Here is a 27,092-nt window from a genome sequence, read left to right on the forward strand (position 1 = left end):
GTTAAGGTCCATTCACAATGAAAATTAAACATAACCGTAACATAAACACAGAAGTTTGCGGCCAGGCTACCAAATGTGATCATTCATAATGATTCACATAAACATTGCCGTTAGACGTTAACATGAAAGTTTGCAAACTCCAAACTTTCATGCTTATGCTTACGTGATTTGCAAACAGCATACAATCGTGGAGCGCTGATGTATACGACAGAATATGAGGAAATGGCGTCGTTTTTATGTTTCCATGGTTACCAAGTATCTTAGCGGTTATGTTTATGTTCCCATCGTGAAAGTTCTTGATTTTACCGTAACGTTTACATTTTTAAGTTAACGCTTACGTTATGTTTAATTTGCATTGTGAATGAGCCTTTAGTGCTGGTGATGACAGAATTAATGACCAGTGAGATGACGCCGGGTATTACCATTTAATATTTATACACACATCAATTAATATAAAAATTACTAACATATGTCTTCGGAAATTTTCATCCCTTTATCATATTTACACAAAAAGGAAACCTCACGAATGATAGTCACTTCATTCAGCCTATGTACGTAGCACAGTCTAGTAGGCTTATATATAGTCACGAAGCTCAATACGTAGTAAATATGCATCCATATGTAGTTGTTAACAACTAGGATCGCTAATATCGCCTCATTGCAGACAATGCGAAATAGTATCGGCACAGTCTATTGTTCCTAGCACCCTCACAACTCAAGCTTCATGACTGTGTATACTAGACTGTGGTACGTAGTATATAGTAGAATGATGACATTGATAGAACTGTGCAGATTGAATTAAACAGAATAAATTAAAATTAAAAAAAATGTGTTCTATAAATAAGAGCATGGTTAATTATAAAATTAGTCTGAAAGTCTGCATAATTTGCAATAGCAGTCGTCGGCTCACGTGCGAAAGCACACACGCAAACATTCGGTCTGAACAGCTGAGTTCCGTCCTTTAGTTACTCTAGTAGAGTTTCCAGACTTCCTAACGGCAGGAAATAAGTATATGCTAATCTTTATTTAACCTGCAAGAAAAATGTCCATTTTATTTATAAAACTGCAAATGGATAAATCATTCATTTATCAGTTTCTCTATCGATATGAATAAAAATTAAAATCGCACGAATACTCCTTATCGAGTAAAAGTGTTAACATTTAGGGGGAAAATTATGATTCTTTTTTCTGAGAAACAGTATTCATTTGGGACATATGGTGTTAGAATTTTTTGTTGACTCTGTCTGCAAAATAAGCTGTTAAAATCTGTACAGTTATATTACTTCCAATATATACGAGTATATAAAACTGAATAAAATCCTTCCGAGATTATTGAAGTGGGTGCAATATAGATTTCTGCGGGAATTTCTTTCATCACTTGCTAATCGTATTACATCTCGTCCTTCTATTATCTATAATCAATTATTAATGGAACTCTCAACATTTGTTTTTTTCTATTATTTGGCTTATTTTACGACGCTTTACCAACTGCTAAAAGTTTTAACATTTAGGAAAAAATTATGATTATTATTTTCTGAGAAAAGTATTCATTTGGGATATACGGTGTTAGACTTTTCTGTTTACTCTGTCCGAAGAGTAAGCTGTTAAAATCTGTACAGTTATATTACTTCGAGCATATACGAGTATATAAACACTCAATAAAATTCTTCCGAGATTACTGAAGTGGGTGCAATATAGATTTCTGCGGGAATTTATTTCTTCACTTGTTAATCTTATTACATCTCGTCCTTCTATTATCTATAATCAATTATTAATGGAACTTGAATTTGCAAGAAAAATTTCCATTTTATTTACAAAACTGCAAAGGATAAATCATTCATTTATCAGTTTCTCTATCGATAAGAATAAAAATCAAAATCGTACGTGTAGTCCTTATCGAGTACTATACTATATACTATACCTACTGGCTTTTAAGGAACCCGGAGGTTCATTGCCGCCCTCACATAAGCTCACGATTGATCCCTATCCTGAGCAAGATTAATTCATTCTCTATCATCATATCCCACCTCCCTCAAATCCATTTTAATATTATCTTCCCACCTACGTCTCGGTCTCCCTAAAGGTTTTTTTCCCTCCGGCCTCCAAACTAACACTCTATATGCATTTCTGGATTCACCCATACGTGCTACATGCTCTGCCCAACTCAAAAGTCTGGATTTACTGTTCCTAATTATGTCAGGTGAAGAATACAATGCGTGCAGCCTTATCGAGTAAAAGTGTTAACATTTAGGGGAAAATTATTATTCTTTTTTTCTGAGGAAAGTATTCATTTGGGACATACGGTGTTAAAATTTTTTGTTGACTCTGTCCGAAGAATAAGCTGTTAAAATCTGTACAGTTATATTACTTCCACCATATACGAGTATATAAAAACTGAATAAAATCCTTCCGAGATTACTGAAGTGGGTGCAGTATAGATTTCTGCTGGAATTTCTTTCATCACTTGCTAATATTATTACACCTCGTCCTTATATTATCTATAATCAATTATTAATGGAACTTTCAACATTTACTGTTTTTTTTTTCCTATTATTTGCTTTATTTTACGACGCTTTACCAACTGCTAAAAGTTGTTAACATTTAGGGAAAAATTATGATTCTTTTTTCTGCGAAAACTATTCATTTGGGACTTATGGTGTTAGACTTTTTTGTTTATGCTCGACCATGCCGAAATGTAGTAATTATACACCTGGTAGCAGCCCTTTAATGGACCTAATTAAAGTACACCTATTCATTAAAGTTCAGGTGTTCCACCAATCAGAAAGCACCATTTTAGCAATATGAAAGCGCAAGTATCGATTATTCTCGGATATGCAACCGAAAGACAACTAGCGAAACGTCACGGAGGCTGGAAATCCAATATTGTCGCAGAAGGTTATGTTCTGTTAGTATAATAATTAGCGTTAATTGTAAATAATATTCAAATAAATTCAATTTGTCATCTCGTTTTTCAATGTCTCAATCAATTTCAAGGTTATATCAAGATTAATGTTTATTTTACTCTCTAGATTATATCAAGGTCAATGACATTTGTTTCTCGGAAAAAAAACAATACTTTCGCGTCTGCGCACATCTCACAATTTACGAGATATTGCACAAGGTCAGTTCCGCTCCCCAGTCAGATAAGAATAACATGAATACTTATGAATAATTTCAAGTTAGAAATATGGTCGAGCATAAAAAGTCGTATTAAACTTGCCTATAATGATAATTAAGACGCTCGCTTGCGTTCGTTTCATAAACATACTCGCGTCTTAATTACTACCATTATAGGCTCGTTGCATAATGTACTATTATCTGTCCGAAGAATAATCTGTTAATATCTGTACAGTTATATTATTTCCACTATATACTGAATAAAATGCACACATGTTTAATAATTTTCTTCGACGCGTATATCTATTACTAGCGGAAGAAAAACATTTCCTGCGCTACACTTATGGCCAGAACATTTGTTTCGCAAAGTTTTTAAAATGGATACTCAGGTCGCACATAATAAGAAATTCGACGGTGCCTAGCAGTGGCCTATGACATATGATCATTAGCTTGATATGGAGTGATAAAGTGTTGGAGAGCTGCGGTCCTTTTAATTCCATTAAAGCCGCACCTCAGCAATACAGATTCATCACTTTGCGGTGGCAGTCCGCTGTTCGGCAGTTTGCTAAGCGTTGGATTAAGCGAACATGCAGCTTAAATATAAGCAAACAGCCTGGTACAATCAGAGTGTAATAAAACATCCTATTTACGCACAAGATACTATTTCTCAGAATTTTAAGTTGGCAAGAAAGATGGAAGTTAACTTTTTTCACCACACGATTATACGCAATGCATTGACCTTCTGATTTCTTATCTCAACCGACTCTGAGAAACAACAAATACCTACTGTAACAGCAGCAAGGACACAGGAGAGCTGCCACAACATAGTAAAACATCTATGTTCACTGCAGAAATAAACATATCAAAAGTATGTCGCAAGATGTTATAAAATAACGAGAGCTTTTACCAGTGTTAGAATAATACAGGGACATCATTTTATTTTTACGAACATTTTTAATATTAACCTGGCTATACCTTTAGAGAACCGGAAACACCGTTCGCTACCCCCTTCCACGACTGGAGTTCGATGATACTGGCGTAAAACACAAACAAATCACTTTACTAAGTATAGGAGGGAAGAGAAGTACTTTATCCATTTACGTAAACTAGGAAATATCGCAATTTTGAGCTCGATAATTTTCATTAGGTTTTTGTTTAATCAAAATGCAGTACTGTATTAATAATAATAAGTGTTTTTACTCACGAACTGAGCTATCCATTCGGACGTATTCATTATGCAGTGTATATTATACTGTCTACAGCACATTAGCGTACAATATAGAGAATGAAGTTAAATTGAAAAATAATCATAATATGGATATTTAAATACATATTTGAAAATGGTGGCCGTTCATTTCGGTACAGACTTCAGTTCTAATGTGCATATTATCGCACTATAGACTATTGTACCTAATCCCAATTACCAGTTTCGTCCTTCGTACTAGTAACACATGTTGAAATAATTCTGCACCTACTCTATAAAAGAGTACCTTACGTACTGTAAATTCAATCTTCACTTCTGCCCGACCCGAAAATATAAAATTACTCAGACATGTTATCTACTGTCCGTTCAAGTGGTTATGCCGCAGGATCGTAGAAAGGGAGGAAATCACGTGACAGTTAATTACTTAACGAGGCCCTTTTATTTAAGTTATTTTAAACAGTTGTATAATATTACGTAAACGTCCAATTCCTAACAGAAATTAATGTTTTCAGAAAAGAGCTAAGACAGCCCAGCTTTTACAGAGGGGCGAGCAGAAGCAGGTGGGGGAAATCGGGATGCGACGTAGGCAAACGGACAGTACCTGTGCGAAAATATGATTCAATATTGAAAGCTCTTTCGTCACTGGAAAACGTGAACATATTTCTGGAACGTACTATACTCACTAACTCAGTGCTGTTTACTATATGCGGCCTTGATTCTGTCTAGAGGGCAGTTGGAACTTCATTAGTAGAAGGGGTGGGAGTAAAGTACATTCAAAAACTCAGGTACAATAAAAATTGAAGTAAAAATAAAATGATGTCCCTGTAGAATAAAGCAGTACTGGTTGTGGAGATAGTGTCATTGCCAATGTTTTTAACAATATAGTTTACACTTAATTGAAAATGTAGTGCAATTTCATTTATAATAATTTATTAGCGAGCACTTTAAATGTCTAAGCCTGTATGCCAGACGTCATGATCTCGATTACTTATTCTTATGTAAGGTCCTTAAAGATGACATTAATTGTCAATCTTTTTTAAACAGTGTCAGCCTTCGTATTCCTATGAAGGACATGACACATCACAAACTCTTCTATATTAGAAATTCTGAATCTTCCTCGCCGGTCTCCAGATGTATTAAACATGCTAACTTGCATGTAGGCGATTTCGATCCATTCAATGTATAGAAGCTATTAGAATATGGCAATGTCTTTGCTAATACTATCTGCATAATCCTTATACACAAATTGTTAATACATTCGTAAGAATCAACTCTTTTCCATAAAATTTTATAGTATTAATTCTTGTAAATTAATCATTGTAATCTATGTTCTTCATTTTGTTGTTATCTCAAGTATTTAATTTGTACCATAGTTGTTCATTTTAATGTATTAATTGTATCACTGTGCTGGACTTTTATTGGCCAATGGCTGTTGTCCAGCACATAAATATCAATAGATAAATAAATTATTATTATTATTATTACTATTATTATCATTATCATTATAAACATTATTATTATCATCATCATCATTATAAACATTATTATTATCATTATTATTATTATTATTATTATTATTATTATTAATTATGATATGAGACACACTGTATTCTGTTTTCAGTTTTTAATTACTTCATATTTATATCACTGTCTTTTCATTTATTCCATCTTTTTGCATCTAAAACAAGTAGGTAGATCATAACTTTTTCTACCATTTTCTTTCTTATATTGTAACTATGACATCAGCATTTCCCGTCCAATATGTGGTACTGTACGACGACCAACGTTGAAAAAAATAGATGCGTTAGATAAAGCAATATAATCCACGTCAAAAAAGTGTGCCCAAAACAAGAGAACAGATTTATGTAGAATCGATTAATTTAGTCGTGACCTAATTCGAAGAACACTGTATGAATTTATGCAAATCAAGCAGGCCCGACTATACACAAAATTCTTGCCGCTCTCTGCAGCAAAACAATGGGTACGTACTGAATACAAGTTCCCACACCACAGAACCACTGAACCACGTTGAGCGTTGTACTCCTGTCGCAGCTATGGCTTTTTGCAAGTGGGTCATGGCATTTCCTTCCCCTTAAAATATTTATATACATTTTGAATGAATTTGGCTGACTGTGTATGTATGTGTTTGCGCGTCCAATTGGTGAAACACGGCGTTCGAATAATTCCAAGGAAAAATTGTTCCGGGGTCGGGTACCGATCCCGGGACCCTTCACTTAGCGCACGAATGCTCTCCCGACTGAGCTACCCCAGAAACTATACAAGACACCGTCACAATTTTTCCTTTATATCCACACAACTCCAATGGGCTGACAAGACGCCATATCCCAACTTAGAGTGCACACAAATTCTGTGTGACTTAAATTGTGACTTCCTGTTAACGTACCTCCAGTAGCGAAATATATTATACAAATCTGGCTGACAGTCGTTCCAGTATGGAGAGAGCAGTGCGAGCAGCGAGGCTTAAGGCAAAAAGCCTCTAAAGGCATGGCCACGACCTTGAACCGATGGTGGACAGGAGAGGGGGTATCGATTCGCTACATCTCCGTACGGGACGAGGCTAGCCTTCCGTCACAATATTACGTCGCGGTATATTGGTGTTCTCTGAAAGCGCTGCGTTGTTCAGTTTAGTTTAATCAGAAGTGGGTGTGTGTTACATATTAATTTTGTGTAAAATGGCTCATACTGAGAGAACATTAAGGTCATTATTTGCGGAATTAAAAGAGAAACCATTTTCGAGTTGGACGTATGAAACAAAATGAGCTTACAAAGATAGGAAATCGACACTACATTTACTTAATTAGGATACTTACTTACAAATGGCTTTTAAGGAACCCTAAGGTTCATTGCCGCCCTCACATAAGCCCGCCATCGGTCCCTAACCTGAGCAATATTAATCCAGTCCCTACCATCATATCCCACCTCCCTCAAATCCATTTTAATATTATCCTCCCATCCTACATCTCGGCCTCCGGCCTCCCAACTAACACTCTATATGCATTTCTGGATTAGCCTAAACGTGCTACATACCCGGCCCATCTCTAACGTCTGGATTTAATGTTCCTAATTATGTGAGGTGAATAATAGGCCTACAATGCGTGCAGTTCTGCATTGCGTAACTTTCTCGATTCTCCTGTAACTTCATCTCCTTTTCCTAAGGGACACTACATTTACGTATTAAAATAGAGGGTGAAGGAAAAGAAATAGAAATTTTCAGTTTTCATGGTATAAGAAATAGGCCTATCCTTGGCTAACAGGGTACTCTGAGACAAATAAGTTGTACTGTTTTGCCTGTATTCTGTCTGGGGGTGAAAATGAGTGGTCATCATCTTCTTGTGGGGTTTGTATCACAAAAAAAATTTGATAGAAAAGCCGATAAACATCTGGTCTATAAAAATATACAAAGTAAGCAGATTTTTTTCAGCGACCCAGTATTTACACCTCAGCTTCGCCACTGCTAATCATCTATCTCACTTAGAACTGAAGCCGCGACTCTTTGATACCAAGGCAAACATAGTAACCAATCGATTACCAAGGAGAACTGGGTCAATGAAGACGAACCTTTTCGTTAAGCTGGACGCTTCAGTCTTCAGCTGATATTGCACGGGCGGCGTTGGAAATAAAAATCACGACTGGAGAAATTCACAGTTGCTTGTAAGTACGGGTGTGATATTTTGGTGTTAACGAAATACGCGAATGTTATTTTAACACTTAATTGTATTCGCAAAAACACACACACACACACACACACACACACGCGCGCGCGCGCGCGCGCAAATCCCGCGGGTAATCTAGAAAATGAATTAAATTTAACAGCGAAAGGTCGCGAAGTACGATTTCGACGAAATATTCGCGGAAACAGAAATAATCTTTTCAAATAAAATAACAAATTGAATTTTATTCTTTTGAACTTTGCGTCAGCTGTAAACAACGATCCTACAACGTCTTTGCAGAGACGAAGGGTCTAATTCACAAGTTCCTTTATCAGACGATGATCACAACTGATGGTTAAGCAATAATAATTGGAAATAGGCGTACTTTTCAAGAAAAATGTTCATTTATGTAAAGAATACCACGTCAAGCACTAAATTACCACCCTGTAGGAACAAGAACTTTGGGCCGTCCGCTCAAACGATGGATTGAGACCGTAAATACTGGTGACAGACTACAGCACTAATCGCGATTACGCCCGATCGCGATTACCGAAAATGTGGTGACACACTAGGACACGCTTGGTCCCGTCTGGTCAACAGGTGAATTACCATAGAGAAAACAATTTTCTCTATGTACATATGTGTATGTTTGTTTCCCTTCTGGATAACACCACAGCCTACTATATACAGTCGCGAAGCTCAATATGTAGTAAAAATGCAAACATGGGTAGTTGCCCAACACTAGGATCGCTACTATCGCCTCATCATCGCTGATCTCTTTCCTAGCAGACGACAAAATATGTTACACTTTCGTTGTGTTCTTTTGGAAAAAATTAACACCTTCCTTCCATTATTGCAATATTATATGCATAAAGTTAATTTATTATTTTAATGAAGTATATTAAATTCCACCATAAACTCGAAGATACCTGCAAGAAATAAGTTAATATAATTTTTGTTTGTGCAAAACGAACTGAAATTTACTATAATAGCTTCACTCATTCAAGATTATAGCGATAATTAACTATGAAACCAATAAATATTAATTTGCATTTCCCTTTACAACAATAATAATGGAAATATGAATTAATGGAGTAACTTACGTGTACCGGTACTTGTAGTGTAGGCTTACGTAGTTAACGAAGTGGGATGAAGTTAAGCAATAATAATCACACCAGAATTGGAAATAAAACGTGATCAATAAATTTTATTGTAACAGACTTTTTCTACGTCTCTAGTAAAGCAACAAATAAAAATAACAACAAAATTAACAGCTATAATTAAAAACATGTCCTTTGAAAAAAAAAAAGTAGGCCTAAGCAATAATAATCCCACCAGAATTGAAAATAATACGTGATCAATAAATTTAATTAAAACAAACTTAATTTTTCTACGTCTTTAGTAAAATAACACATAAAAATAATAACAAAATTAATAGCTACAATTAAAAATATATTCTCTGAAAAAAAAAAAATAGACCAAACCTTTATTTCTCTGGAAATTTAGCAGCCTAAGTGACAGAACTTTAACCGGTATCTAATGTCCTTTCGGTTAGACTGAAACATTTCCTTGTGAAATTTAAGGATATAATGTATTCTAACAGACACAAAAAACTTCAAAATTAAGAGTTTTGTTTCTGCACAGCATTCTTGTGGAAACCCAGGAACCTTTCTGAATCTTTCGGAAATCGGAAAAAGGATAACTCTGGCCTCTTTCTCTTACTGTTGCTACAATTTATAGCACTACAAACGTCTCCTCCTTGTCCCATATTATTATTCAAATTATTATATTTTAGCCATTAACATTTTCATTACAACCAATAACGAACATTTCACAAGCATCAATGTGAAATACGCAACGAGCTAGCACTCGATAGAAATACGACACAGTCCAAAGTCGACCATGGACAGTCTATTGTTTCCAGTTGCTAACCGCTTGGAGCGCTTTATCACGAGATTTGCAAAAAAAACATCTCAAGCTTCGCGACTGTATATAGTAGACTGTGATAACACCTAAAGTTCATACTTTCTCGTAATGTTTGTTCATTGTTTTTTTTTTCTTTTTTTTTTTTGTTGCTTCTTGCAGCTTGATATGGGAATTTATTTGTTAAAATTGTTATATGCTTTACAATGTAAACTGATACAATTTATATCATTACTATTTACATTATTTTGAAAAGAGATTTTATAACCTATAAAATTTATATCATGCCAAAAATTTATATTACTTTTAATAAAACATATTTTTAAAATCAACCTTAACCTCAACGATAGCGTCGTAATGGAGACTGAAATTGAAAATCTGAAAAAGGTACCAGTTCCAGTTTGTAATCCATTATTTATTGAAATGAAACATCTTTCAGCAATCTTCTATTGTTCTTTCTCTCTCGCTATATATATATATATATATATATATATATATATATATATATATATATATAAATAACATTATTCATATTTCATATATGAATAATTCGTCTGTCATTTGTTAATATATATCTTTTTACTTTTCTCACACCCGCATTAAATTTTTCCACTACGTCTAATAGTAGCCAAATTCATTTTCTAGCCATTCATTTTCGTTTCTATTTCATATAATACAATGGAAGGGGTAACAAAATTCCACAGCAGAAGCTATCATGACTTCCTAAATAATACAAATCAAGGTGATTCGAAACCAAAGATTACTAAAATGTTACTTTCGTCCACTGGGCCGTGCCTCAGCGCGATTATCTTGTTCTGGGAACAGGATTTAGCTCCTGATCGCGATCGGGACGGTGACACAACAAACCCGATCGCGATTAGGTTGATAATCGCGATTAGTGACTGTAGTCTGTCACCAGTATAACAGGCCACCAGGAATACGTGATAAGAAGAAGAAGAGAAGAATGTTCGCGGCTAATTCTAGCACTGCCTAGGGGCGGCACTATACCTAAATCGGGCCCTGATAATTACCACAAACTCAAATCTCTACTTATAAAGGATAAACTCAGGAGTAACACGTACGAATATCGTTTGTCAATACTTTCACAGCTCCGAAAATATCTAACCAGTATCCGCAAAGACGGTTAAGGTGAGGTACAGTACGTGTCGCTGCAGTAAACCTCAATTTCGAAATAATGATGCAACCTCCAGAGTCGTCGCAGCGGGAGATCTAGCCAGACCTCTCACTCAATGTGTCAAATCTCTCGGTAATGGGGACACACTCACCCCTGCCAACACTCTCGAAGCGCCCCTCCACTTTGCTTCGAAGGGAGTCCAGGTCGAAGGGCGGGCTGAAGCCATGGTCCACACTTCGGCTCTTGCTCCTGAAATCAGGAAAAGAAAATGATTATTGAACTTTCAGAACAAAAAAAAAATTGAGATATTAGAATTACCTACTGCTAACATACACTCATTTCACCGGCATTATCACCTTTAATTTAATTTATTATTTATTCATTTTGGTGTAGTTAAGGCCATCAGGCCTTCTCTTCCACAACACCAGGAATACAAATACATTAATAGAAATAAACAGAAAAAAATACACTATACAGGGCCTTTCAAAAATAGAGGGCATAATTTCAGATATGTATTCCCCATATGTAGACAATACAAAAAGTTCATTACAACATGTGTCCGGAAATGCTTGGTTTCCGAGTTATGGCCTTCAAAACAGTGATATTCACCGGAACGTTTTTCTTCCCGCAGGTAGGTGTCGTGACAGAAGATATAAACAGAGGACACTCTGAAAGTTAATTCCGAGACGAAGGATACATTGAGTGTTGCGTTTGCCGTCGTACTGTGCGACATGTACTCAAATCAGGTGGCAGAAGTGCACTTCATGTACGGTAAGGCGGACGGCAATTCTGCGCTGGCTCATCGTTCGTACCAGGAGAAGTACCCTGATCGACGGATAGGTAGAGGTGGCCCAATTGCTTGGCCTCCACGCTCACCTGATTTGAACCCTATCGATTTCTATTTGTGGGGCTATTTAAAATCATTGGTGTATTCGTCTCCGGTGCCTAACATGGAATCCCTTCGGAATCGAATTGTGGCAGATTGTGAGGAAATACGCAATACTCCTGGAATTTGGGATCGTGTCCGCAGGGCCATGAGACATCGATGTGAGGCCTGTATTCAAGCAGGAGGTGGACATTTTGAACATCTGCTGTAAAGGCAGCAGCGGAAAGAAAATCTTTCCGGTGAATATCACTGTTTTGAAGGCCATAACTCGGAAACCAAACATTTTAGGACATATGTTGTAATGAACTTTTTGTATTGCCTACATATGGGGAATACATACCTGAAATTATGCCCTCTATTTTTTAAACATCCTGTATACAAAGTAAAGCTACACAAGAAATAAAGAGAGAGAGAGAGAGAAACACTATAAACAAAGTAAAGCCACACAAAAATATACACAGGTTGCAGTCACACAAACTTTAAATGAGTGATTAAGTATCATAATTAATTACATCCTAACTAATTAACTAACATAAACAAGAAACTTGCAATTTTAATCTAGATTAAAAAATAAAATGAAAAAAAAAACACAAATCAATACTTCTAGCAATACCTAAAAAACATTAACTAAGACAAAATTTTCCAATTTAATTTTGAATTGTGATAAAGTCCGGCAGTCCCTGACGTCATTAGGTAACGAATTCCAGCGGCGAGGAATTTTTACAGTATAGGAAGATGAGTATAAAGACGTTCTATGATGAGGGATAGAAAGAAGTGCTCGATGTCGGTTTCGAAGAGTTGTAAGAAACTGAAAGCGCGATAACAGATAATTCAGAGTAGAAGTATGCATGATTCTAAATAGAAGAGACAGTGAATGTATTGTTCTTCGTTCCTTCAGACACTCCCATGAAAGTAACTGGAGGGAAGGTGTTATATGGTCAAATTTACGAGTATTGCAGATGAATCGTATGCACACATTATGAACACGTTGTAGTCTCTCGGCTAAGAGTGAACTTACATTAGTTAGCAAGGAATCGCAATAATCAAAATGGGGCATTACAAGCGTCTGAATAAGATTATTTTTAGACTAAGTGGTAAAATTCTTTCATATGAAATAAGGAGTGAAGTTAAGAATTTTTTTTACAAATGTGTGTTACTTGAGTGTTCCAATTTAGATCGCTAACCATAAAAATGCCAAGATTTTTAACTGTTTCACTGTATTTAACAATAATCCCACCTTCATCTCATTCAGACGTTAAATAACCTAAGATGTTGATAAAGCGTCGTAAAATAAGCTACTAAAAATGAAAAAAAAAAAATAAAATAAAAAATATGAGAAGTTTATTTATTTTTAATTTATCCATGCAGTTTTCTGGTGACGAGCGGAGAAGACAGTTCTAGGGAAGAACGGGATTGATTGTTCCAAACCCAGATATTCAGAGAACTTTATGGCAAATGCTTTAACTTCGGTTGAAACGCAGTAAACAGGGACTACGAAACCAATGCTAAAGAGTAATTTCGATGCAGCATTTATAATCGGGAGAAAGGAACTGGCCACCCTACCCCATTATCTCCTGGCCTAGTTGCCCCATAAGTGATGCCTTGTTGGTGTCACTTGTGGGGTCCAGATCTATCTTTGAACAGCTGACTAAACAACAACATTTATAATCACGGGGTCCCCCCCTTGTACGGAGGAGAGCCAGAAATGTCAAATGACAACCTGGTGGCATTGCATATAATATTTTGCTTTGAAAATTTAGAGAAATATTATTCCAAAGCCTTCGCAAAATTGCTCTGTAATGGTGACTAAATAACAATAAGAGCACTGTAATGGGTCTATTTCAGTATAGTTTTATCTTATGAAGAATGGTTTCTCTATCAACACGTTTCTTGTGTGAGAGTTATAACCAAAGCTCGGATCTTGGGGACTTGTGTGTCGTGTGCTTGAGTAAGGTTACAGGCATAACGTACACAAAGCTCACGCTGCAAGTGCTCAGGGACAGTCGTTTGTACTAAGAAAGTGGTCACATCGAATGACAGGAAGAAGGACGAATAAACTGTGTCACGTCGAAGCCAATGACATTAAGAGAATTACAGGTAAACGGTCTGTTTGAGGAATTAGAAAATACGTGTTATTCGAATGGGTGTTATGGAAGTTTGAAAATGCATTTCTTAAATTTCAGGTACAGAATTTCGTGGAGGAATTCTGAGGAGATACATTATTTTCTTCTAATGCAGAGTTTATATCTTGTAAGTTGTACCACACATAAACTAGAGCTGGAAACGGGCATTCATTGAAAGACATTGCAGTCCTTTAAATTGATGGAGAATTTGTCCATAGCCTGGATCAAGTCGTAGAGGGGACCTTCCCTAGTAGTGATACACTAATTGAAAACTATTTGCGAGAAAATTTTAGGATATACTTATCTTTCTCAGATACGAGTTCTGCTGAAAATCGAACAGGAAACAGTGACAGTGAAATATTCAGTATTTTATTTAGGCCCAAGACTTTATAATAAAATTTCAAACCATTTTCCAAATTTGAAATTTTTTAAAATTGAAACTTTTAAAAAAGAATTTTGTAAAATTATCCATGATTTATAATAGTAACAAATGTACTTTTTTTGCCTTTTATTTCTATCGACTATAGTCATGTTTTTATTGAATATCACTGGCTTCTGTCGGATTGTCAATTTATATTAAATGTGTATTTTTCTCTCGTTTTCCCTTTCTTCTTTATTCTTGCTCTTGTGTTGTACTTATTGGTTTGAATTAAGTTAATTACTGTATTTAGTAAACTGTCCTTGTAAATTTTATGTTATATTATTCACTAAGACCACACCGTACACGAGCCTGGCTCTTACGATAGTGGCTAGAAACATTTTTATTTTATAAATGCAATTTGTACTCACTAGGTAGCTAGTTAAAATAAATAAAATAAAAAAATTAAAGTTTGCTCCCGTCACTTCATGTGACGTGGAAATAAGTTTCCTTCGTTTCAAATCATGTTTAACTAACAGACGAAGAATTTATGGGTTCGAAAATCTTCGACTGCATGTAGTCATACACTGTAATGAAATGTACAGAGCAGAACTGTAAATTTGATGTATTTTGCATGTTTATTTATATATGCTATAAAATTAGATGTTTCAACCTATCATAATATTATCATTATGTTGTTCCAGCCAGGAACCACTTTTATAGCAGACCTGACAGTACCTCCGTGCTGGAAGCGGGAGTTTGTTGACATTGAAGTCCGGTCGCTTAGCCACGTTCAAAGACACAAGTCCCCAAGTTCCGAGCTTTGGTTATAACTTTCAAGGCCTGACAACAATAGCTGCAAATAAAGCAAAAAAAAAAAAAAAAACAAAAACAAAAAAAAAAAAAAACACGATCGTGCAAGACATTATTGTTCTGACGTGTCCTTCAAATCTCATTTAATAATTAAACATTTTTAGTAAGAAATGAAATATCTCCAGTACAATTTTTAATATTTACTTCCTTACTATCACTAGATGGTTTTTGTGTGACTACGTAATACTACTTTTGACCAATAAAACGGTACGAAAGGACGTCTTACAACCAATCATGGCTGCTTATCGCATAATTTTATCGCGTCCCTAGCATTTGCTTAATTTTATCGCGTCCCTAGCATTTGTTTATTTTATCACTACCCTAGCATTTGTTTCTTTGTTTGCCAACATTTCAAACTGCACTGGTCTGGACGTCAAAAAAAAAAAACAGAAAATTACAAACCACTCCAGTCGATGCACAGCAGTTTCAAATATGACTCGCATTGGGATTCAAGAACAAGAATTAATAAAGATCACTGGTCATAGCTATCCATCTTCCCTGAAACCCTATTTACAAATAAATGGAGAGCACCATTCGGAAATCCTGAATAAGTTGAGGAATAGCCTACACCATTTACATCAACAAGTTTCACTTCTTTCACGCACATATCCAATATATCATCAACTGAACAACCAATCACTAAAACATTCAAATTTGAAAATTGTACATTCAATAATTGTTCCTTTTAAAATTATTCATGTTTATTTTTTATTTCATCATCGTTAATTCAAACTTTTCTCGTTTATTTCATCATCCCTAATTAAAACTTTTCTAACACTTGTTTACATCATTTAGGTTATGTTTGTTATAGCTTCTGCTATATGATATTATGGATAGTCACGTATCAGAGATTATTTAATACTAAGATTTATTGAAAATCATTTGTCAAGTGACGTTGATTACTGGGATCCGGATAATTGAAGCGGAATGCAACTGTTTTAATAAAAATGAAACTGAATCAACAAAGACTTCTTGACTAGTAACCGTCCACAGAGTTCAATGAAGATTCCATAGTTGGCGCAACTGACAACAAGAAAACAGCTAATCATAACACATTACTGCCATCTAGCGTAAGTTAATATTTGTAATGTTGAGATGGTACAATAATACATTTGAAGACAGTTGTATTTTCGTAAGTCAATTAATATTTTATTGTATTGGAGTACTTCGTTACTTCTAATCTTCATATACTTTTATGCTCGACCATGCCGAAATGTAGTAATTATACACCTGGTAGCAGTCCTTTAATGCATGTCATTACAGTACACCTATTCATTGAAGTTCAGGTTTTCGATTATTTTCGGATATGCAATCGGAAGACAACTAAGGCAACGTCACGAAGGCTGGAAATCCAATACTGTCGCAGAAGGTTATGTTCTGTTACTATAATAATTAGCGTTAATTGTAAATAATATTCAAATAAATTCAATTTGTCATCTCGTTTTTCAATTCTAAATCAATTTCCAGGTTATAGATTCTCTGCATTACATCAAGGTCAATGACATTATTGTTCCTCGGAAAAAATCAATACTTTCGCGTCTGCGCACATCTCACAATTCAAGTGTATGAACAAGGTCACTTCCGATCTTGTCAGATACAAATAAAATGTATACTTCTGAATAATTTAAAGTTAGAAATATGGTCGAGCATAAAAAGTCGTATGTAACTTGCCTATGATGGTAATTATGACGCTCGTCTGAAAATTATGAAACGAGCTTGCGCTCGTTTCATAAAAAAACATACTTGCGTCTTAATTACTATCATTACAGGCTCATTGCATAATGTACTATTTTATATTTCAGATATAATAAATTATATTATAAAATAATATAATACATTATAAAATTATGTATCAAATTCGTTTAATATTTGTATATAATATAATATAAGTATATGGTTTTACTTCTCATAAGAGTTTTGTTTTTTCCATTTTCAGTGCTATCAAATCATTACATATTTTAATTGTTGTAGGGGTCAACTCTCATTATAAAGGAACTCCTAGAGTCTAGACATTACAGTTAATGACGGATTTATTATTTTATGGATCCAATTTATTTTATTTGGGTACATAATGTACCTAGATGTATTAATTATATGTGTTATATTTCCGCTGTGTCGACTGCTAGCTGGTGTGATATCAGCGCCAACTCTAGGGAGAAAGCAGAATCTCACGCTCTAGCTGGCTTGAAGGTCATTGAAATCAGTCCGGCTACATCAAAGGTACCGACGCGAAGTGTCCATTCTTTATAATCCCTACAGTCTTACAATATATCCATCCTTCCTTCCGCAGCTACCCACCACACCCAGGAATCGGAGACACTTCTTGACATTATTGCCACGACTAATCCTCAGTTAGCATTAACGAATGGACAACTACCAGCGCCGGGTATCTCAGCACACGACATAATCTTTCTAGAATATTCCTTGTATTGTCCAAAATATAAACCTCACATCACATCATACCGTGACTTGAAGCATATTGAGCATGATAAATTAATCAACGATGCACTTAGCCTGCCTTGGACTGAAGTGTGGAATTTACCAGACATTGACGACAAAATCGAAAAATTTAACGACCTAGTAATCCAGTTATACGATAAACACGCACCCTTGAAAACCAGACGAGTTGGTAGACGCCCTGCGCCTTGGATGTGCGATGCCATAAAATTACTCATGACAGACAGAGACACTGCTTATCGTAAATACAGACGGAGCAAGGACGAATTAGATTTTAATACTTACAAAGTTTTAAGAAATAAATGTAATCAAGCAGTAAGAAATGCTAAATTACGCCATGCACATTCCCTTATTATACCTTCGGTCAGTGCGAAAGAATTGTGGCGTAACCTTAATAACCTGGGTCTAACAAAAGCAAAGCCTCGGGTAGATAACATCAACTTGTCACTCAATAGCCTAAATGAACATTTCGTCACTGCTCCACCTGAACCATTACATAAAAAAGAGACTCTTGAATTTCTCAGATCTTGCCCCCAACCTGTATGGGATAAATTCTTCTTTAAATACATTAACCCGACTGACGTAATGAAGACGCTGCGATGTATGAAATCTAAAGCCCAAGGTGTAGACAATATAAATATCACTCTCCTGTATAAAATAATAGATGTGATTCTGCCGACCGTCACCCATATATTCAATGCATCTATTATGACTGGGTCCTACCCCTCACTCTGGAAAATGGCATTAGTGAAACCTTTACCTAAATCTAACACACCTTCTACAGTAAACCAATACAGACCGATATCAATTCTTCCCACTCTTTCAAAAGCATTAGAACATATTGTACACGGACAACTTACGAACTATCTCGACGAACACAAACTCCTCGATGACTATCAATCGGGTTTTAGGCATGGACACAGCACTACTACAGCCCTACTTAAAGTGACCGAGGACATCCGTGAAGCTATGGATAGGGGTGAAGTAACGGCACTAACTCTTCTCGATTTCAGCAATGCCTTTGGTTCTGTTGATATCGACTTGCTTCTTGCAAAGATGAAAACTTTGCACCTATCAGACAATACCTTGAGCTGGATGGACTCCTACCTACGGGACCGCCAACAGTGTGTTTCACTTTATAATCAATTCTCCCAATGGCGATACACAAAGGCGGGAGTGCCGCAGGGCTCCGTATTAGGACCACTACTTTTCTCTATCTACATTAATGACGTATCAAAGAACTTACAGTATTGCCGATATCACCTCTATGCCGACGACCTACAACTTTACATACATTCCAGACCCAATACGATCAATGAATCGATTGACAAGTTAAATTGTGACCTAGCCACTGTCTCCACTTGGGCGGCCAATTTCGGACTCGCACTTAACCCAAGTAAGACTCAAGCCATAATTATTGGACATAAGCGTGTAGTTAACTCCCTTAATAACAGTAATCTTTCAGTTGTTACCCTTAACAACACGCTAATCCCTTATTCATCTGTCGTAAAAAATCTTGGCATCTTTTTTGATAATAATCTAAGTTGGAATTTTCAAGTTAAAGAAACGATAAAGAAAATCTGTTCCTCCTTTCACTCTTTGAGTCGCTTGAGAAACTTCTTGCCCCAGCAACTAAAACTTACCCTAGTACAAACCCTAGTAATGCCGCACTTCGATTATTGTGACTTTTGTTAAGTGATCTAAGTTCTGAACTGTCAGTCAAGTTACAGCGAGCTCAGAATATGTGCATCAGATACGTGTGCAACATCCGACGATATGATCACATATCACCGTCCTTCGCAAGTCTCTCGTGGCTCCGACTTAAAGAACGCAGAACTTTACACTCTTTGTCTTTACTCTTTCGAATTCTGCACACCTCAACACCAAATTACCTTTCGTCTCGTTTCTCTTATCTATACTCTAACCACGACGTAAATACCAGATCACTTATCTGTGGCACGCTAAATATACCTCTTCATAGAACATCTTGTTATTCCTCATCTTTTACAATATCCACCTCGCGTCAATGGAATTCCTTGTCGCAAAGTATTAGGGGCTGCAAGACAACAAACACCTTTAAGAACAGCTTAAAAGATAACCTTATTAGCATTTCACTCCAATCATACTGATTTAAAATATTACTGACTACACTGTTGCTTTTTTTCTTTAGACATCATCCTGATTGTGCTGCATTTTCAAAATTGTCTCATAATAATCTTTTTCTATTATCTAATATAATTTGAAATATATTAACATTCTATGTATTTTAGTTTAATTCTGCTACCCAGTTTATTTCAGTGTTTAATTAATAGTTCATAGTATTTTGTTGTTTAATTCGTAAGTAACTCTTGTATACATGTAACTCTCATCTAAATCAATTTGTTGAATTCTTTGTAAGTTCATGCATATGTATATACACTTTTTGCTGGTTGTGTGGAAGAGAAGGCCTTACGGCCTTAACTCTGCCAGCTAAAATAAATCATTATTATTATTATTATTATTATTATTATTATTATTATTATTCGCTGTTATAACTTTCAAGACCTAACAACAATAGCTGCAAATAAAACAAGAAAACACGATCGTGGAAAAAATATAATTGTACTGACGTATCCTTCAAATCTCAACATTTTTAATAAGAAATGAAATAGCTACAGTAAAATTTTTAATATTTACTTCCTTACTATCACTAGGTGGATTTTGTGTGAAAAAATTCACTAAGTTAATTCTTAACTACATTTCGCTGTTGCATTGTAGAGAAAATTGATTCTACACGAACTCAGCTCCAACCTCCGGAGGTTACTTTTTCCCCCGTCAACAACAGTCACAATAAATGGATTTTGAGAAATGGGTTATATTCTGTTTTAATGACATTTAGCCACGGAATAAAGAAAAGCAGATGGAAGTGTTTCTGTGCCTTTTATCGAAGCAAAGAGCAATTTAAAACTTCCTCTTTTCACTTTCTCCCTTATCGGAAATCTCTCACATAGGCATTCAGCACAGCGTGTAGCATCACGTCGCTAATCATGCAGCAATATCGAGGGAATGCGCCAGTGTTTGTTGAAGACGGGTGAAAATAATTGCGCCACGAATAGCGTCTCCCGGTTTTTGAGCGATAAAATACTGTGCGAATCAGATCAAAACAGCGACCCCAATTTTTCCTAGTTTCATTACTTGCAAGAGATTTATCAGCCCCAACATCCGCCGTCTTCTTACCTATACGAGTGTTCTTTTCTTCCCGGAAGATTGTAACGTTTGTGATCGAAAGCTTATCACCACGTACAGTCTTAGAGAAAAGTCTTGTCTCACAGATACTTTACTCCCAGAAAGGAGGCATTGCCTATTTACTTATTTATTGCACTAAGGAAAGAAACTAGTTCGATTAATTAAAATGTGTCTCAGTGAAACGCATAGCAGAGCCCGTATAGGTCAGTTTCTGACAGATGCATTTCCATTCACTGCGGGCTAAAGCAAGGATATGCACTATCACTTTTACTTTTTAACTTTGCTCTAGAGTATGCCATTAGGAAAGTTCAGGATAACAGACAGGGTTTGGAATTGAACGGGTTACATCAGCTGATTGTCTATGCGGATGACGTGAATATGTTAGGAGAAAATCCACAAACGATTAGGGAAAACGCGGAAATTCTAGTTGAAGCAAGTAAAGAGATAGGTTTGGAAGTAAATCTCGAAAAGACAAAGTATATGATTATGTCTCGTGATCAGAATATTGTACGAAATGGAAATATAAAAATTGGAAATTTATCTTTTGAAGAGATGGAGAAGTTCAAATATCTTGGAGCAACAGTAACAAATATAAATGATACTCGGGAGGAAATTAAACACAGAATAAATATGGGAAATGCCTGTTATTATTCGGTGGAGAAGCTTTTATCATCCAGTCTGCTGTCAAAAAATCTGAAAGTTAGAATTTATAAAACAGTTATATTACCGGTTGTTCTTTATGGTTGTGAAACTTGGACTCTCACTTTGAGAGAGGAACATAGGTTAAGGGTGTTTGAGAATAAGGTGTTTAGGAAAATATTTGGGACTAAGAGGGATGAAGTTACAGGAGAATGGAGAAAGTTACACAACACAGAACTGCATGCATTGTATTCTTCACTTGACATAATTAGGAACGTTAAATCCAGACGTTTGAGATGGGCAGGGCATGTAACACATATGGGGGAATCCAGATGCATATAGAGTGTTAGTTGGGAGGCCGGAGAGAAAAAGACCTTTAGGGAGACAGAGACGTAGATGGGAGGATAATATTAAAATGGATTTGAGGGAGGTGGGATATGATGATGGACAATGGATTAATCTTGCTCAAGATAGGGACCAATGGCGGGCTTATATGAGGGCGGCAATAAACCTCCGGGTTCCTTAAAAACCAGTAAGTAAGTATTGCACTAAGGAATATGTCTCGTTTTCTTTTACCTATTTGTTACATTGAAAACCAGATGTCGCTGGTATCGTTCGATCAGTTACCTAGTTCTTGCATTACATTTTGTGCGATTTTTGCTATGCTATAACAGAGATATATAAAAAACCCAAATTTCGAGTTACCTAGTTCTTGCATTCACATGACGATATTATTTGAGACCTAACACTGAGACATTTAAAATAAGTCTTAAAAACTGGGAGCTAAAAATTATTATATAAGAAAAAATATCAAATGAATGTCCGAATCTCGAAAATTTATTGCACCCAAACTAAACTAGATATCTTGAATTTCTTTAAGTTCAAATATTGCCCGTGAATCTGGGTCCATATGAAAAAATTACGAATGTAATACGCATGGGACATTTTGATTATATCACTAATTTGCATAATTAAGATAAAATCTATAATTTTGAAATATATAGTCCTACTTTTCACGTGCGATATTATTCTTCTCTAGTGTTAATATTATATTATATTATATTAAATTATATATTATATTATATTATATAATTGCATTGCCGCTGTAATTTAAACTTTAGTTCCTATTTTATTTTACTTATTTATTTTTATTATTATTATTATTATTATTTTATTTTCTATATTTCTCTTATATTAATATTGTTTTATATAATTTCTATAACTGTAATTTTAAATTCTATTTCCCATTTTATTTTATTTTATATTCTCTTATAGGCCTATTAATATTATATCTGAACTGCGACCGAACACGAGCGCTGCTCATTCGGTCTCAAATTTTGTTAATACTACTGTATCTCTTTTTTTATATTGTTTGTATTATTTTATTTCTATTTCTCTTGTTTGTTTGTAATTATATTCTTTATTCTGTATATTTAAATTTAAATAAAAAAAATTAACTTCGAGGCAAGCAGTCAGAGCCCAATGCACGCTTGCATCTTAATGCATTTACCAAATAGATAAAATATGAAATAAGTCGGATTAAAATTCTGCGTTGTTTGGGTAAAGGGAGATAAGTCATAAAAATGAGTTTGGAGATAAAGGAAAATTAAACTTCGAACCATTATTGCAAATAATTTTCTACACAAATAAAGCACATCAACTGCTAGTATTCTTTGATTTTTTGCACACTCATTTGTACAATTTAACTTGTGTGTTCATCTGGGAAACAAAATTCCACCTGCACAAAAAATGACATCCTCCTTTACCAGAACACCACAGAGTTGTAAAAATTTCAGTCCTACTGTTCCTTAAAGGATATAACAGTCAGGATGGATAGAAAACAGCAGGTCTAGCAATGCGAGTGGATATAAAACACACCCGATATTTAATACAGAATCGGTAGATTACAAATTGGCAAGTTAACTGGATCAATAACACAATCAGTGGTTCATTCCATTTTCGGCGAGTTGCGATGTGATTGAGCAATATTGCGCAAACAGAATATAAATTAAGCCATTAGAATAAATACGGGCTGAATCTGCAGGCTAGTTTCGAAAGTATGATGAGCCAAACCACATGAAGAGTATTAAAGCATTCAATTCCCACATAAAGATAGAACATGCAAATCTATATATAACTTACTTATTTACTTGTGGCTTTTAAAGAACCCGTAGGTTCAATGCCGCCCTCACATAAGCCCGCCATCAGTTCCTATCCTGAGCAAGATTAATCCACGTAAAGATTCATTTTTTGGTCCTACGGAATACATCTGTTACGGTAACAATGATTATAATAATTTTTCTCCTCTAATAATAATTAATATTAGAGGAGAAAAATTCGTTCCGACGCCGGGGATCGAATCCGAGTCCTTGGTTCTAGTACCAAATGCTCTAACCACTGAGCTACCCCGAAGTTCAATCCACAGCAACGGATCGAATCCCTCTCCTCCAGTGTTTTTCTCTTTGTGGGAATGCTGGGTTTGCAGTAAAAGATCTCCCTTAAGCAGAACAATATGAGTGAAAAATAAATTATCAACATCATCATCAGCATCGTGCGAACTGTAAATCGCAGATTAATCGGTTCATTACGTCAAGGTGGAAGTGAAATAATCCTACAGATTGGAAAGGACTATAGGGTAACGTAAATGAATAGAAAACCTATATTACGTTTTGTGATTAAATGCACGGTTAAACATAAAACTGAGGTGGAAGTTTCAGCAGTCCGGCAACATCACCGCTAACACACTGCTCATTCTTCTCATAATACAGATGTAAGAGGTCAACGAACTCAGGTCTGTCTGCCTTAGTGAACTACTTCCAAATCCCTTTCTGGCTACAATGTTGTAAGCTGGTCGCATCGGGCAGTGGCTTCAAATTGGTGGTTTTTTAAATTAAATTTATACGAAAACCATCACGCTATTGAAATACGCCTGAGGGATAAATTAATCCTTATTCGATTTTCTATCGATATGGACAAAGTCTCGATCCCATTCACAATGCCTACCGAATAAAAGTGTACTAAATATTTGGGAATTTTTTTTCTGAGAAAATGATGAACTTTCCACCAATATGATATTACAACTTTTTGTTATATCTGCAGTGCTTTGGAAACGTGGCACAAGTCAGTTTGCACAAACCTTTTTTTTTTATAATTTATTGACAACTTACACTGGTTTATGTCGATTCGATTTTCTTCTGTATGAATTATTGTAATGGGAGAAATACTTATTCCTCTTTTTCCAAGCGAGCAGATGTTCCCTAAGTTGTCAAATTATCAAAAAAGGTTGTGGAAACTGATTTATGTCACTGCAGATATACAGCGTGAGCTATTCGCTCTGAAAATCTGCAGGGTTATTTCACTTCCACCCTGTATACAAAATTGGTGTCCGTCATATAAAAAGCAATTTCAAAAGTCGCCGCCATTATCACTGTCCACTTCAGAACTGTCACACTCTACATCTACCACAACTATTCTATTTATTGTTAAATAATTTCAATTTATATTTAATTTAATCTATTTAACTAGCTAGCTAGTGAGTACAAATTAAAATTATAAAACAAAAAAATGTTTCTAGCCACTACCGTAAGAGCCAGGTTTCTTTCAATAATTTCGTCCCTATTTTTGTCGTTATACTGAGAAAAACGAAGTCTCACACAGAAGCGCTTGTCAATAACAGACATTCTGACAAAGCGATAGCTACTGTCCGTTACTCAGGAGAAAGAATGTGACCTTCTTGACTATCGCTGTTGATTGTTATAAACATCGCTCAGATAAGCATCCCAGTAGCCAGGTTATTACTCGTGCAGGAAACATGAGTAACAATGCGTATGGAAATTAAAGCAAAGTTGAACAGAAGGAGACCTAATGTTTCCGCTTACTGCAGTACAAATATTGCACGTGTTGTCGTACGTTATCTGTTCACATCCCTTCCTCCTCAGTCCGCTCTCGTCTTCTCCTGAGTCACCGACAGTAGGTGCAGTGCAGATACACGGGCATAAACTGTAGGCAACGTTGTGGCGTGGAGTGTTCTGCACTACCACAAACCAGTCTATTCTTTCTACTCCAGCTATAGATCAATGACTAGGGCAAGGCAATTAATGATTTTGCATTTTTTTCTTATGAAGGTTTAAACATTGCTAGCATATATGGAAATGTATGACATTAAAAACCGGGTTAAATAAAAGCAATTCGTTAGGGCATTTTTTTGCATTTTCTTAACTTTTCTACGGATATGTCATTTTTTAGCAATTTTTAGGTCATTTTGAGCATTTTTTACACTTTTCAGGAAGGCTGTGACATTATTTGTATTTGATTTGAGATTTTTATTATAATTCAGTATTTTCCTTGCCAATACAATTTCTTGGAATTAAGTAGATGTTTGCTAGCTTCTACCCCTATTTTTCAAGGTATGTGCATAATGAATTTGCCCACTTCTAGGAATTTTATTCAAATTCTTAGAGCGTATGCTAGCTTGTACCCCTATTTTTCAAGGCATAATGAACTTGCCCACTTCTAGGAATTTACCCACACTCCCACAGAGATTCTTTTCTCCAGGTAAACTGGCATTGTTATGCTGTTAATTGAGGTGGTCAGTTGTTTCTAGTCTTCTGTGTGACATTAGTGGAACAGCTACAAATAGTGGATAAAGTGGTGAATGATTTGAGCCGTGCATGTGGTAAACTGGGCGATGCAGTGTCAATGAAAATGAAAAACTGTCTAAGCAAGAACAGGGGGTACACAACATTGTGTTCAATTGGCAGAGCTTTGTCTGGTGAAAATTTTTCTCTTTCTGACTGAGTTAAATCCAGGGGATATTGCTTGCTTTCAATTTGCTCCAATTGTTTCCGTTGAAGTAGAGAGAAGCTTTTCCATTTATAAGTCGGTACTAGCAGACAATAGACAATCATTTTTGTTTGAAAATCTCCGCCAAGTTTTGATTGTTAACTGCAATTCAAAATTGTTGTAAAAGTGCACTTGAAATGAATTTTCTGCAATATAAGGTACTGTAACATGTATTTTTTTTAATTTTATGTAGTTCAGTAATCAAGTGAGTACTTAACGTAATTAAAAGTATTTTCATTGGCAATGCTTTACTTTTTATTGGTCATTTTTTTGTTTTTTTTAGGTCATTTTTTGTATTTTTTAGGTCATAAATGCATTTTTTATTTTGCATTTTTTACCAATTTATAGGTCATTAAATGCCTTGCCCTATCAATGACATTTTGAACACGACCTCGGATTTTGGCAGGCCTTTTTATGTATATTATGTACGTAGTAAGACTCATCATATACGGTTTACGCATTCATGGAACACGCACACAGATGACCATTTCGTAATTCTTTGTTCCCTCTCGGAAACAATTCCAGTAGGCGCGTCCCCACGCGGAGGTTTGCGAGACAAGTATCGTAGTCTGAATGGATGTAGCAAACAACAGTTTCGAAAACAATGCGCTAATTATATTCATTTTGCTTGGCGTGGGG

The 27,092-nt window shown here is 35.5% G+C and overlaps 1 protein-coding gene across 9 annotated transcripts in view; it reads right to left on the reverse strand.

Annotated features, from left to right (window-relative positions):
• mtd (TLD domain-containing protein mustard) overlaps window positions 1-27,092 on the reverse strand; it is a 1,649,382-nt gene that overhangs the window by 590,303 nt on the left and 1,031,987 nt on the right. For all 9 annotated transcript variants that reach the window (XM_069846158.1, XM_069846157.1, XM_069846159.1 and 6 more), the window contains one exon: window positions 11,202-11,299. In XM_069846158.1, the coding sequence (XP_069702259.1) occupies window positions 11,202-11,299 (98 nt within the window). The remainder of the gene's footprint in view (window positions 1-11,201; window positions 11,300-27,092) is intronic.

This window comes from Periplaneta americana, chromosome 14 (assembly GCF_040183065.1).
Source record: "Periplaneta americana isolate PAMFEO1 chromosome 14, P.americana_PAMFEO1_priV1, whole genome shotgun sequence".
NCBI classification, from domain to species: Eukaryota; Metazoa; Arthropoda; class Insecta; order Blattodea; family Blattidae; genus Periplaneta; species Periplaneta americana.